Source organism: Ixodes scapularis, unplaced genomic scaffold (genome assembly GCF_016920785.2).
Source record: "Ixodes scapularis isolate PalLabHiFi unplaced genomic scaffold, ASM1692078v2 PGA_scaffold6__148_contigs__length_123643588, whole genome shotgun sequence".
NCBI classification, from domain to species: domain Eukaryota; kingdom Metazoa; phylum Arthropoda; class Arachnida; order Ixodida; family Ixodidae; genus Ixodes; species Ixodes scapularis.
In genome coordinates, this window is record NW_024609881.1 from 54,320,404 (window position 1) to 54,334,865 (window position 14,462).

The 14,462-nt window shown below is 46.9% G+C and overlaps 1 protein-coding gene across 1 annotated transcript; it reads left to right on the forward strand.

The window, feature by feature from the left end:
• Nucleotides 1-516: 516 nt before the first annotated feature.
• On the forward strand, nucleotides 517-13,943 carry LOC121838489. The gene is made up of 6 exons (XM_042294767.1): nucleotides 517-724; nucleotides 1,172-1,543; nucleotides 6,161-6,352; nucleotides 8,294-8,427; nucleotides 11,174-11,377; nucleotides 13,721-13,943. The coding sequence occupies exons 1-6, from the start codon at nucleotides 517-519 to the stop codon at nucleotides 13,883-13,885; spliced, it is 1,275 nt and encodes a 424-aa protein (XP_042150701.1). The 3' UTR covers nucleotides 13,886-13,943.
• The last annotated feature ends 519 nt before the right edge of the window (nucleotides 13,944-14,462 follow it).

Genomic DNA, 14,462 nt, shown 5'->3' on the forward strand with positions numbered 1-14,462 from the left:
TTATTGGTAATGCAATACTTTTTTTTTTACTCTTAACATACCTACGACCTGCCTCGACCTCCGACCGGCCGTATGTTACCAATTAATAAATAAATATTGAAGGCTAACTTTCAGGTAAAAGATTTATTATTCCTAGCTTTGATTAGTAACAGCGTATGTGCGTTAACTTTAGCTCATGAACAACCTAAACAGATTTCACAAGACACAGTACATGTCAAAAATCAAGTAATTATTTTCCTCCTCTTTTCTAGTGCTGTCCCGCTCCAATGTGCTATCCTGGCGTTCATGGTTATTTCTCCTGTCCTTTCTGGACAATACTCAAGAACGAGAGACAGAAGAAGTGACGTGGAAGTATCCATAACTGCAAAATCAATGCATCCAGACAACGTCCCTATTCACAGAACCACTCCTGTCACTTTGGAGCCAACGTCCGAGGAGGCAGAGCATGGAATTTTGGCGCACACAACACCCAGCAATGTCAAGAAACCGGAACCAACTGGAGTCTTACCTTCAGTCATGCCATTTAAACCACAGGACAAGGACGGGCCAACAAAGGATTACGCTGTTTTAAGCACGTTGTCTAAGAACATTATTTTGCAGAACACCGGATACACTACATTGCGGAAAATACAACAAAATGTACCTCCAAAGAAAGTCAGCCCCTTGCAAGCCGAAGTGACAAAGAAATCGTCTACTAAAGCCACTACGGTTGAACTCGTCGAAAGTATACCAACTGCCAACAAGTATACTGCGAGAGTAGTCATTCGAAGCGTCCAAACTGCCGTTGCGAGCACGAAGTTTACTACCGAAGGACCGATAGAACAAACATCAGCTGTCACAGAAAGAACAGGCATCGGAACAAGGTCTGCACAGGCAATGAGCACAAAAGCATCAAGTTCGGAAGAGGACAATGAAACAACTTTAAGTGAAAGAAAAGAACCCGTTAAAATGAAAACTGATACTAGAGAGACAGCTAGCCTTAGAGACATTGACACAGCAACAAGCAGTACAGTAAGAAGTGGTACACAAACAAAAATCAGAGAAGCTAGCAGTGTGGTGCCCACCAGCGAACATACAGCACATGATTGGACTGGCGGTAGTGGTGAAAGAACCACGGACTCTGAACGCAGTAGCGTTGACACTACGGTATATCTAGGTCCATCTATTTTAGAAACCGAAGATGAAGACACTGCCGCGTCATCAGATACTGCTGAGGTCACACCCTGTGATTTAGATTGTACCAGCGCTGCCGTGACCGATTCGGTGGATCCCTATAAAATTACCACTCACATGTCCATATCCGCGGACGTTGACGGTGCAAACACTGCTTTAAAGAACAGCGATAGAAACACGCCCACCTTTGCAAGTGTTGATCAAGAAACCACTGGTTTAAATAGCAACTACGCAGGTCTAATCCCATCCGCGAGAATGGACGAAGTAACCGCTATGACAGGGAACTCCGCCAAGATCCTGACCACTTCAGCGAATACTCATGCTGTGAAAAATGTAATGAATACTGATAATTCGGGCAGTACTTACCCAGGTGAGTCCGATGCAACCGATCTTGATAATTCAACGACGGGTTCAAGGAACGCCGGCATATATACAACCGCCTCGACGAATTTTCATGTGAACACTATTTTTATGAAGACAGAAGCGGCCATGACCGCAATGGCGGATACGGTTCGGGTGACCACTACTTCAGGAAATATTGGCTCAAGTATGGCGGCACCTCCGAATATAGATGAAGTCAGCACCAGTTCCGGGAATGAAGATTCCAGCTTAAACGCCTCGGCGGATAATACAAATCAATTTACATATTCAAGGAGCACTGGTAGGAACAGCGTGAACGCGTCAGATAATACTGACAAAGTGACCAGAGATTTAAATACCACCAGTGCACTTAAAACCACAACTAAGAGTGCTGCTGTTGTTACTACTACACCACAGGGAACTGGAGCCTACGTGAACTCTCCTGTTGATTCTGGCGAAGTAACCACTTATTCATGGAGTACCGGCGTACGCATGGCTGTATCATCAGACGTCGATAACGTAAATACTGGTTCAATTAGTAATTCAATAGAGATAAGCACATCGATAAATTACGACAACGTTACTCTTCGAAAGAGTGGCGTTAACACGACCAGAACAAAGTATTCTGACGAAGTGACGACATATTCAGAAAGTTCCGATGATAGCATGATATCTACTGCGGATGTTGAGGAAGTGAGCACCAGTTCAATAGAAGCAAGTTCGAGCAACATCACACTGGCGGATACAAATGGAATTATTACTAGTTCAGTGAGTTCCAGCACAAATAGCATGAGCGTTTCATCGGATACTGACGAAGTGACAATTGATTCGGAAACAAGCATTTCTGCAGGCTTCGGTGAAGTTATCACAAGCTCGGAAGAAACTGGGATGCGCACGACTGTTTCATCTGATAATGAACAAGCAACCACTGATTCGTGGAGCAACAGAGTAAGCATCACCGTTTCTTCTGATTTTCACAAAGCAAATACTGATGTAGGTGTTACCGGTGCCGACACTGCCACTTCATTGGATGCTGAAAAAGTAACCAGTGACTTGAAAAGTTCTAGCGTAAGCATGATCGCCACAGAGGATTTTGATGAAACAACAGTTAATTCAAGGAATACTGGTCTTGGCATGACCCCTTCACCGGACAGTCAAGAAGTGCTCACAACAACGGGAAGCACTATTTCAGAAGCAATGACCCGTATAAATACTAAACGTCATGTTACCACCGGTGAAGAATCTGCCGTTGGGCGAACTGTCGACGATGAAATAACAAACACAAGTGAAGAACTAGTCAGTGCTTCTGTTTCTACAGGTAGCACTGGAGCTGCCATTGACACACAAAGCATTCTAACAGACTCAAGCAGTGCGAGAAGCACTAACTTTACCGAAACAAATTTTTATATGAGCACTGTAGAGACATTTACTAACACAAAAACTGTCAATGCAGGAACAGGCATTCTAAGTAACACAACCAGCGATGCACTTACTCTAGAGTACACGACTTCGGTAGCAGCCACCACACGCGAGAAAACGATTAACCAAGAAACCGACAAATGTCCCAACGAGAAGTGCTCAACTCACGAGCCCAAGGATGACAAGCCTGTAACAGAAGAAACCGCAAGCGATGGTTCCACAAGCGATAAATTTACATTTGACGCTCCTAGTAAAGAAAAGCAAACTACAGAACATGTGTGGACGCAATCAACAGGCATACCCATTACGCAGACCACTAGCAGAGAGACCACCCGGCTGAAAGAAACGACATACACTACTAAGAAGACCGGCATTATGCCAGAGTCTGGAAGTGATGGGGTTAACAGCAATCACACTACAAGCAACGGGATAAACGAAGAGAAACCAACAAGCGCACAAACCACTGGCATTTCAACAGATGGAGCGACATTCAGTTCCACCTTGAGACCACCAGTCACAAATGTAGTGTCAACAGACATTACCGTGTCTCAAGCAGCAACCCCCGGACAGACATCTCCAAAACGAAGCACGATGTCTACGCTTTTACCGGGACAGAGTACACAGAAAACGGAAGGTGCGGGAGGCGATTCACGTCCGGACAATCCTCCAGGTCTGAAACCAAACATAAATTCCGTTCCAGTGGTCCTAGCTCTTGATGCAGACTATGGCTCTTGCGTGCGTGGACGGGAGTGGCAATTCCGAGAGCACATGCGTCGACAGTTGAGCTCGCTTCTCAGGGTGCCCATGCCGGCAATACGCAACGTGCGCGTGCGTCCAGGTAAGGCATTTTCTTGCTTTCCGTTTGCCCTGAAACTACCGGATGATTCCGTATTGCCTGTGTGTGCGTCTGATCACAGTTTCATGGATAGCCAAAATCAAAATCGAATTAATATAACTTTAAATCTAGCTCACGAATAAACAGGACACAGCATTGTTCTATCGGAACAGGTATTCGCACGCCACATTATGAACAATACTACAATCCAACTCGAAAACATACTAGCAAACAATCTTGTTGCAGCCCAAAATATTCAATCGCACAGCTGTACCACCGTTTGAATGCCGCGATGACAGTGCCTCCAGTAGCTCCCTCAGTGGGCTTCACTGTGCAGCTCTCACTTGCACTCTGGGAGAACCAACTACCCCATTTACTCGGTCATAAAGGAACCTTTGGCTAAGGGACCGTCATTTTAAAAATTACACTATTTACATGAATGTTTCGAATATTCTGAATCAACGAGTAATAATAAGATCATTAGCCGGCGCTTTTGTAGCTCCATGTCAGTCCTCAAAAGGACCCAGTCCAAGAATATGAGGCAGTCAAATTGCTTAATTATTATTATTTGTTTTAGCCTCAGTTGTATCTCGCTCGCTTTACATTTCGAGTCGTATGCTGTACAAGTGCACAACACATGGCTGATGTCTTGGAGTGAAGAACACAAAAGAAGCATACATACCATAGCAGCCTAATTATGGCGCTGAAAGTAGCACCCGTAATGGTGTATAGACCGCCAGGCACGCCGAAACCATGGCAAGCAAAGTGGGCCCTCCTTTAGCTTTCCGAGTGCCGAACTCCACAATACGTAGCTCGAGATCCCATCTGGACACATACCGTGAAAAATCTATGAGCAGGACGCGAGACATTCGACGAAGAAAATATTGACCCATGTCCATTACCGGTTTCGTAATTGAAGCTCCATTTCCGGACCCTTCAGAAAAGTACTTTATACATCTCGTAACGCAACGAGAGCCCCCGGGGCTTAGCAATCCTTCGCCCCGAGCAGCTGTGCGAGCGTCACTTTCGCAAAGCAATGCCGGAAACTTGCCGCGCCTTGAGCAAATCGCAGCAGCTTCGTTACACGCCTAAGTTGACAGTGCTATGGGAGCTACGCGCTCGCTTGACCTATCCTGCGCCCCCGTTTTATTACCTGACCCCGCTCTTCCTGCGTGGACACGGGCGGAAGCGTAGTCAGGTGGCAAAACGTGGGCGTATGACTGGACCAACGAGCATGTAGCTTCCACCGCACTGGCATCTTAGGAGTGAACGAAGTATATATAGGGTGGTCGTAGAGGACCGAAAGTAAACGATCCCTGAGCCCCTCGTCAATCATGTACATCGATTGGTTAGGAAATTCCCTGAAGCTGCAGATTCACAATTTTTTTCTTCCGCCATAATGGACGCGAAAAGGTTGCTACATCCACGCGGCTATGTGGACAGTGACAGACATTGAGGTAAAGGATGAAGGCCCTCTAGCGATCGCCACGCCATTTGTCACAGCACTCACGACCGGAAGGTGGCGCGATTAATTGCTAGTATTTAGGTTCAGGTCTCCACAAAATATCAAGGCTTTTAGAGCGCAGCTCTTAGGCGCCCGTTGCCGGCTTGAGTGGCGTCGCCGTCGGCGTCGCCGTCGGCGTAACCGCGTGGTGCATTATGGGTAAATTTCCCCGTTAAATCTAGCGAAAACATTCCCCATAAATCTAGCGGAAAAATTCCCCCGCTAGATTTAGCGGAAACTTTCCCCGCTAAATCTAGCGGAAAAATTTCCTCCCTAGATTTAGCGGAAAATCTTCCCCACTAAATTTAGCGGAAAAATTTCCCCGCTAAATCTAGCGGAAAATTCTCTCTGGGGGTCACGTGACCCCCCTCCCCGAGGTCACGGGAGAGGGTCACGTGACCCCCCACGTGGACCCTCTACCCCGAGGTCACGTGACCCCTCTCCAGGTCACGTGACCCCCCCCCCCCCCCCCCCGACGTCACGTTTTATTTTATAGAAGCAATGCACCACCAGTGGCCAACACTGTCCAAAATCGGAACGCGATAGGTTAAGAAGCCGATTTTTGCGGTCGATTTAAAGAGCCTGGCCGCCATTTGGAACGCACCGTATTTATTACTGCCGAGGAAAACTAACTCTAGCTGGTGCGAAATGTAGGCTGCCGGCAGAAGGTACATGCTCACGAGCAAGGCACCCACAGCTGATAAGACGTCAGTGGACGTAACGTCATTGCTCCGTGCTAGCGTTCATTCCTCCCTGTTCTTACACAATAAAACAAATTCGGTCGTGCGTAATGCATGCTGCCAAGGATAAGCGCTCAGCAGGATCTGCACCAAATTGGCAGCCGATTGACGCCGCGTGTCCCCCCGCAGGCAGCGTGCTTGTGCAGGCCGACCTCGTTCCCGTCAAGACGCCCACCCTGGAGCTTGACCGCAGCGCCCTACTGGCGGCCAGGAGGGAACTCCGGGACAGGGTAAACCGGGGCACTGCCGTCGTGTCCGACCTGGACGGAAATCGTCTCGCCGTCTTTACCACAAACACAAGGACCTTGCTGCCACCCGGAGGTGGGTACCACTAGAGCCACTAAGTAGGCTACGCTTAGGGCATAGACAATCCATTCCACGATTGTCTTGTGGGCGCCTCCATTTTGTTGCACAGTGTAGAGCGGGAAGATCAGGTGCAATTGGCGATAGTTACGCGATGATAATCGAATCCTCCGCGTTCCGCCACGACTAGCATTGCGTCTGCGGCACGGGTGGTAACTTTGGTGCGCCCCCGAATTTCTCACGAGCATCAAGTCGTTCTAAAAAGAGCTGATTTAGTGGTTTTCGATGACGCTCAATAAGTTTCTAGATGGAACCACATGTCCATTTATTTTCACTAATTAAAAAGCTAATAAACGAATTTTAATTAATTAGCCGACTCATCGCAGAGATTAGCCACCCACATAATGGCCCACCTGCACAGACCGCATGAGTGTGACTTTTACGGCTTTCTTTAAACAAATCTGAAAAGCTTACAAACGTGTGTGTGTGTGTGTGTGTGTGTGTGTGTGTGTGTGTGTGTGTGTGTGTGTGTGTGTGTGTGTGTGTGTGTGTGTGTGTGTGTGTGTGCGTGTGTGTGCGTGCGTGTGTGTGTGTGCGTGTGTGTGTGTGTTGAAGAAGCTCACATAATATCGCCATTATCTGTCGTTAATTGTTTCAAGATTTCTGGAGGACAAAAAAGCGCTTTCTGCGATTCCGGCTAAAGCTTCAGATAATTGGCAACGATGGATTTGAGCAACAAGATTGCTTAAGAGGTGATCAGCACACCTTATCTGGTGAGGTGCCACCATATAACACAGTGATCTGTGCTCCTTTCTTGAAATTAGGAGTCAGGGCTCGTTCCTCGTGCCTTCTCACTTTTGGAACAAGTTTCCATTCGTTCAAAGAAAACGCGTCATATATGACGTTAAAATAACGTAACCTGTCATTACTTTTATTTCACGACTGTGCCTCTTCTCACTTGAAAGCTTTACCGAGATATGTGACCTGCACCTTGCGTCATAGCATCATTCTTGTAATAATTCCTACTCGTTCTTTTCTAAAAAAAAGAAATATATATATATATATATTCGCTTCACAAAACGCATGCTGCAGAAGGTACATACGTACTCCGCAGCAAGGCCACCACGATGGCTGCCAATGCGACGTCAATACAAGTCATGTGCAGTTTTCTGTACAGGGTCTAACCGTGTGATGGATTAGAGCGGAAGCTACGGGCTGCCACGCCCAATCACGAAGCAGCCCGTGGTATACAGCTGCAATTTGCGTATTACCGTCGGTACCGCGGGGTTTCTAGGTGACTCGTGATTGGACCTCGTAATCTGTAGTTTTGAATGAAGTCCACCGAAGGGTGAGTTGAACACAGCATACCAAAGTGTGCCTCGCATATTCGAAAGCAGAAAAGCCTAGTAAAAAGCGGAGTTGTTCTATAAAGGGCGCCACAAATATTGTATTGGTTCTGAACTTTAGGCATTTTACTATATTTGCGCTGAAATGCAACAAAGTCACTAATTAAGAGCGTGTACTGTTTTGATCAGAGTACTCAACGAAGGGCTCAGTCCGATCACACCCCGGGCTCTCTTTAATTATTGACCTTGACGTTACAACAATACTGGTGAAAGATTGTGCTCCCAAGTTCTCTTATATACAGGGTGATCTAGCCCGCCATTCGTCGGATGTCCGAGATTGCCTATTGGGCGTTTACTATTCACGTAATACAAATTAGAAGATAAAATTTATTCTACATCTTGTTAAAAACCTGTCAAATTGTTTATATTTTTCTTGTGATAATCAACACATGTAATGGAGCGCATGTACCCCTAAGACGGCACATACATCTTGTTATATTTCCTGTATTGCTACTCTTTCTGCTGACGGATGTAACTTCTTGAAAAGCTATTTTTATAATCGCGATATTATAAAGATGATGACTGCCAGTGAGGAGCCAGGACGTCCACGCAGGTCACCCATACTCCCTGCCGTTGCTGTGCGCTGTGTCTGCCCTTTTCGTTGCCACGGCCCTTGTCATTGCAGCGTCGGTCTGGGTGGCCAAGAAGCATCTCACCCCGACGCCTGTTTCTCCCTCCATAGAAGAGGTATCTGGCTTATTTTTTAACAACGCGCAGGCATACAGAAAATACGGAATAGGACGAAGATCTAAACGACTAACCTAATTACTATACTCATAACATAGAGGATTAGAACCCTAAGGAAAGAATTCTAGGACTTTCTCTAGGGTCGTGTCTTGGAGTCCTTGCCTTAGGGTTTTCATGTCTTGCGTAAAATACTTGGAGCCTTTAGGCAAGGACTCTATTACTTTGCTTAGGCCAGAGACCCAAAAAACGAGCCTAGTGACTTTAGATCTGACATAAAGTCTTAGAAACCTAAGTCATGGGCTCTAAGACTTGTGAACAAGCCTGACTAAGAGTTGGCATAAGAGCCCTGACGCAACAACTTTGGAAACTTTCCTAGGTTAAAGTGCGAGAAAACAAACCTCCTTACCTTAGGTCTGACTAGAAGGTTTAGAGCCTTGATGCTAAGACTCTAAGGCCTAGGCCTAGGCAACCTAGGCCAAACACACAAAAAACTAACTTAGTGACTTTCGGTCTGGCGTAAAGGCCTAGAGCCATGAGGCAAAAACTCGATGACCTTGTCTAGGCCAAACATCCAGGGAACAAACCTAGTGACAAGTCTTGCGTAGAAGCTTAAAGCCCTAAGGCAAAGACTCTAATACCGTGCTCAAGCTAAAAACCTATGAAGATAATCTAGTGACTTTAGGTATGATATAAAAGCTTAGAGTTCTTGGGGAAGGACTTGGAATCCTTGCCTACGGCAAAGTCTAAAGGACAAAAATAGTGGCTTTAGGTGTGTCATAAAGGCTTAGAGCCCTGAGGCCAGGACATAAAAACAAACCTAAAAATTTTATGTCTGGCGTAAAGGCATAGAGCCCTAAGGAAAGGACTCCTAATCTTTGTCTAAACCAGAAATCTAAAGTACAAACATTCTGTCTTTAGGTCTGACCTAGAGCAACCTTCAGGCAAGGACTAAGTGACCTTGCCTACGGCAAGGTCACTTAGTCCTTGCTTACAAAAACAAACCCAATGATTTTTGGTTTGGCATAGAGCCCTTCTGCAAGGACTCTAAGACCTTGCCTTTCCACGCCATAGTGCGGCAAAAAATCGACTTCTTTATGTTCATCGACGAACTCTAAAATAGGATATTGATTTTACGAAACACAGCACACGGCTTGTTTCAGTTGAAACGCACAAAATTGTCGCATCATTTATTCATGCCCTTGGGATTGTGCAGCCTCTGGAAGTGCCGCATGATCGATAGAATTGCTGTACCGCCACGTAAGACGTCTCTCTTTATTGAAGAAGTTGCCAAACTAGTGAGCGCATAGGAGGAACGCCCTCCTGGCTTAGGGTAGTTTACCCTCTTTGATGTTTGCATGAGCCTATCGTGCTTTTATCCAAGTTGAGCACGTTTAAAATGGGTGTATGATAAATTTTTGGCCATGGTGGTGTTTTTATTTTTGACCCGGGTTTCTTTTTTTTTTTTTTTTGTACAATCCTGTATTTTCTTACGTCATAACCTGCATGTTGTTAGGTGTAAGTAGATTGGAGGCTTCGTATTAGAGGTGAGAACTGATAATTTTGAACCCCTCGAGTTAATGCGAACTATATAAAGAACCTGTATGTGACTTTGTTCTGTATTAAAGAAATATGCATATGCATAAAGAGAGACAGAGATAAGATAGTTTTTGTTGTGCAGTGGTTATTACGTGCGCCTCACGGGCTGGAGGTCCCCGGTTTAATCTCAAGGCGGAAGGCTTTTTTTATTATTTGCCTCTGGATAGCCAGGACGGTGTCCTGATTGATGCACATGGGCAAAGAACTATAAAGATTAACTATTTTAATAACGAAGACACTCTAAAAAAAGATCCTTGGCATATTTATTGCTGTAAGGGCATAGTCACGGTACAAACGCATGCATGATTACTCAATTACTGACCCTGATGCACTTATCTGGCTCGTCTGGCGTAGTATGTATGGTCCCGCAAGGCATGCAACATGCCTTCTGATCTAAGGGTAATGTGGGGTATGCTAACCAAGAAGCAGCAAACCGTACTTAAACGACACCACTTAAGAATAAACTAGGTCCGGGAACATTCTCCTCTTCCTCCGTATGAAACGTCATCCCAGTCGAATTGAGCCAGATCAGCAACTGGACCGGATCCGGATGCCAGTGTCCCCCGACGCATTAAGTCAAAGCCTCCTATATACTGACAAAGCTTGGCAGATCGCTACGAGAAGCGGCCACCAAAATGGCAAAGGTGGAGCGGCAGACAGTGGATGAGAGAAGAGCCACGTGACTGGCGCCCCGCTGTGGCGAGACGTCAAAACACACTTCTCCCGAGCGAACGAATGCCATTTCGGGTCCTCGCCGCTGCAAAAGCTGCGCGCTCACGTCCAGATTTAGCGAGAAATGGCTCTTTGATGCTCTGTGCTACCAGATCCTCGCGCTCCAAATCTGCTACCGGGCACCCTATGGCCCCGTCGTCGAACTGCCAGGCCTTGTGAGTATAGAAGAGGCTATGGTTGATTGGACACGAGGACCAACCGAACGCTGACGCGGCACTCGTTTCCAATCGGCATCTTCGCTCGATCCGACTGTGAAGCTGTCGAAATTCTAGTGCGCAGGCTGTGATTATTCTAGGTGACGTTCCCGCGACTTGGACCCGCGAAGAGCCGCCGCATGTGGTTCTCCAGCCGCAGTTTGACCATTCCGCTGACTGAGCTCGGCAAATGGACGAGGACAATAGGGACGATGTTCTTGCAGGGCGCCGGTCCCCGGCCGGAGAGCGCGTCCGAGTTCCTGGCGCTGGTGCCAGCCCGGCTGTTGAGCAGTCGGCTAACGGGACCGACCAGCGCGGCCACGCTGCAACTGCTCGAGCGGAAGGTACCGCGCAGGGAGCCCGTGCCGGAGCCGCCCGTCTACCTGCCGCCGCCCACGTCTACCCTGGTCGAAACCAGCGTCGAACCGGTACGCGCAAACAGTCTTTACTGTTGCCCATTCTTCGGTGTCGTGCAAAACGGCACTGTCAAGCTTTTTTTTTTTCACGCAGAATGTGTTATATATAGGATTTCGTGTTTTTCTGAGCTTATTTCTCGCGAAAGTCGGGTGGTATTTTTCGGAGTTTAATTTTCGATGAAAATTTTGGGTTTATCCGAATTTAGTTAGATAGATTCCCAATTCTCTGAAATTCAAAAATTGATTTTTGCTTTGTTCTCAGTTTTCAAAAATTCATAAACAAAATTAACAAGATCCGGGTATCATGACCCGTCGTCCTGAAGAAAACTTGACAGGCTAAGAGGCAAACCCCTTAATTGTCAATAGTTCAGGATTGCGAGGGAAACTGAAGTTGCATCTTCTAATGACCAATGACCTTGTAATCTTATGAAGTTTATGTTGTGCTTCATTTTCTTGTTGTGACCTCATTTTTTTTTTTTTTCAGATAAAGCTGAATTGACGTGAAATCTACCGGCGAGTGGCTTTTATTTATTTATTCATTTCTATTTGAAAACCAGGGATCCTGGTTGTAAAGGTTTTCGTCATATTCCGCGCTAAACACCGAAAACCGACCCCCGAGACGGTTTTATCAAAATCAGAAAAAAACGAAAAAAAAAAAAACACGCATTGGGGATGTTATAAAAGAAACATAGAAGTTTCACGGAAAGAAATCTTCATTGGCAGTTTTATTTTGCCGTCCAGAAGACAGCTCGCAGGGAAATGTCCGCCAAGACGCTTCTTCCTTTGGGAACCATGACCGTCAAGGAGTTTTTATAGATCGTTCTGAAACCTCCGACAACGATACCCGATATTTCCTGACCGTTTTGTACATGCATCATATCTTCATCGGGTATCTTTATCGGAGGTATCGGAACGACTTACTAAAACTCCTTATTTTCCCGTTTACTTCTCTTCTCGGTACAGGAACATTTTCCCAATATTTGCTTCCGCACATGTTAACTGGAGGTAGGGAAATTTGATGTCCGTGTCCTTGGATACGTACCAATAACTCTAAGGCCAGAATAATCTCATGGTATCAGATGTATTTGTCCTGTCTCAATACCGCGTATTATTTGATGGAGGCGCAACGACCCCTGCTGCAGGCTCTGCTCATCAACACGGAACTCCGATCGGGCCAGCAACTGCAGCCCTCCTCGCCGAGTTCTGGAACAATGCCGGCTCCAACCGTCACCATCCGCCAGCGAAACCCACCCTTGTTCTCTGGCGCTGTTTCTCTGGCGCTGTAGACCGGGACGTCACCAAATGGCTCCGCGACTCCCACAGCGTGCAAAAGCCTATTTCTACCTGAAGGACCCAGCAGTGGCTTAGTATAACAACAACTATGTCTTCGTCTCGTGGGGCTGGTTTACGGAGAAATTTCTTGACGAGTTCACTCTCACACAAAGAAGACAACTATAGTCGAGGGACGCCTTGCCTACCGAGCACGAGGTGTCGAAGAAAAGTACATCACATAAAGTGAGGACACACTGGCGCTGTGCAAACTGGCCAACACCACCATGACATTAGCCGACAAAGTTGGACACATTTCAAAGGAATATCAAAAAACGGGTTTAACAATCCAATGGCCCGGAATGCGACGGCAGTCAGCGGTTTTACCGAGGCATGCCGTCTCCTCAACGAGAACGAACGAGCCTGCGTCCCGACGACAGCAGCGCTCCCTACCACCGATAGCCCCATGCGTCGAGACTACCGCGATGGCAAAACGGCAAACACACTGCTTTGCTCCCAGATGCACCACGAGATACATTTCTGCGAAAACGAAGGATAAGAAAGCCTCCCTCTTCGCCGTTCCCGACGATGACGACGACGACAAAAGCATCGGGAGGTTTATTCTTCTGTTACGTTAGTCACATGTCCAAAATCAACATGTGTAAACTTTCAGAAGAGTTTTCAGGGGCGCATATATAGCACGCGATACATAATCGCGGAGCAAGAAATCACCCGAACGGCGACGGACGCAAGCGGACGCCGCATCTCAGTGTCAGCAGTAGCGCCACCGCTTCATCCTGAACGGCTGTTCCTTCCCTCTTCCGCCAATGCTGACATTGGCGCGCGTGTCACGCAGCCTTTTTTTGCTTTTATTATGTTAATTTTTTTTCGAGTGCTCACCGAAAACTTCCGGCATAAACCTGGTTCCAGTAGCGGTATCGGCCAAGGAGCTGGCGCCAGGAAAGCCGCAGAGCGTAGTGTTTGCAGTATATCTTCGAGAGGATGCCTCAATTGTAAAAAGAGAGCATACAGCTCGATACTGTGAATATCTACGAGTGCTTCTTTGCTTTTGTTTTTCCGTTACAGAGCACAGCGAACGGTACCCTCGGAGGGTGGTCCACGTCACCGGAGACCGTGACACCAGGCACCACAGCCCACAGCTCTAGGGAATGGCTCTCGACTCGAAGCACCAGCTTCCAGACAGAAAAGAGTTACTCGGAAGCAAGTCGTCCGGAAACCGTGGCCAAGTGACAAAGTCCGTCTTTGCTATGTGGTGCCTACCAGAGCCAGTAAATCAGCTATACGCTTACATTATTGGCACTCCATTCCCTGTTTACCTCGTGGGCGCCGCCATTTTGGTTCTTAGTTCAGAGCGGGCGCAAATATAGGGATAGTTACAATACGAAACTGCGGCTTAAGGTGCCAGGATACTCCAGTGATATTGTTTTTCGTCTGATGTAAATTGCTTTAACACTTCTGGAGGACGGAAAAGCGTTTATTGTGCGATTTCAGGTTACTATTGAGTAAGTATAGCAAGATTGCTTTCGAGCTCCAACATGGCTAAGTTTCGTCACCCTGAAACGTATACTATTTTCGCTCTATACTTTGTAGCAAGTGCGATGCCTGGAACGCCTCTCAGACCCATACATTGAAAGTGGCTCCGAAGTGGCAACAAAATGACGCCACAGAAGCCGGAGTGTTACGCAGTCGGATTTCGCGATCTTGGTGGTGTGTCGCAGAAGTTCCGGCAAAGGTTACGAGCAGACGTGAGTGCCGCTGTCGTCACGGCGTCTCAGCTCCTGGCTGCCTAGGCTTCCGTGGACTGTTA

What these genes read in the sequence shown, in the direction of transcription:
- LOC121838489 (XM_042294767.1), top strand. Translation starts at nt 517, where the DNA reads ATGCCATTTAAACCACAGGACAAGGACGGGCCAACAAAGGATTACGCT. An exon ending in TTCGGGCAGTACTTACCCAG is followed by an intron (nt 1,544 to 6,160) that starts GTGAGTCCGATG and finishes GTCCCCCCGCAG; the next exon opens with GCAGCGTGCTTGTGCAGGCC. An exon ending in TTTCTCCCTCCATAGAAGAG is followed by an intron (nt 8,428 to 11,173) that starts GTATCTGGCTTA and finishes ATGTTCTTGCAG; the next exon opens with GGCGCCGGTCCCCGGCCGGA.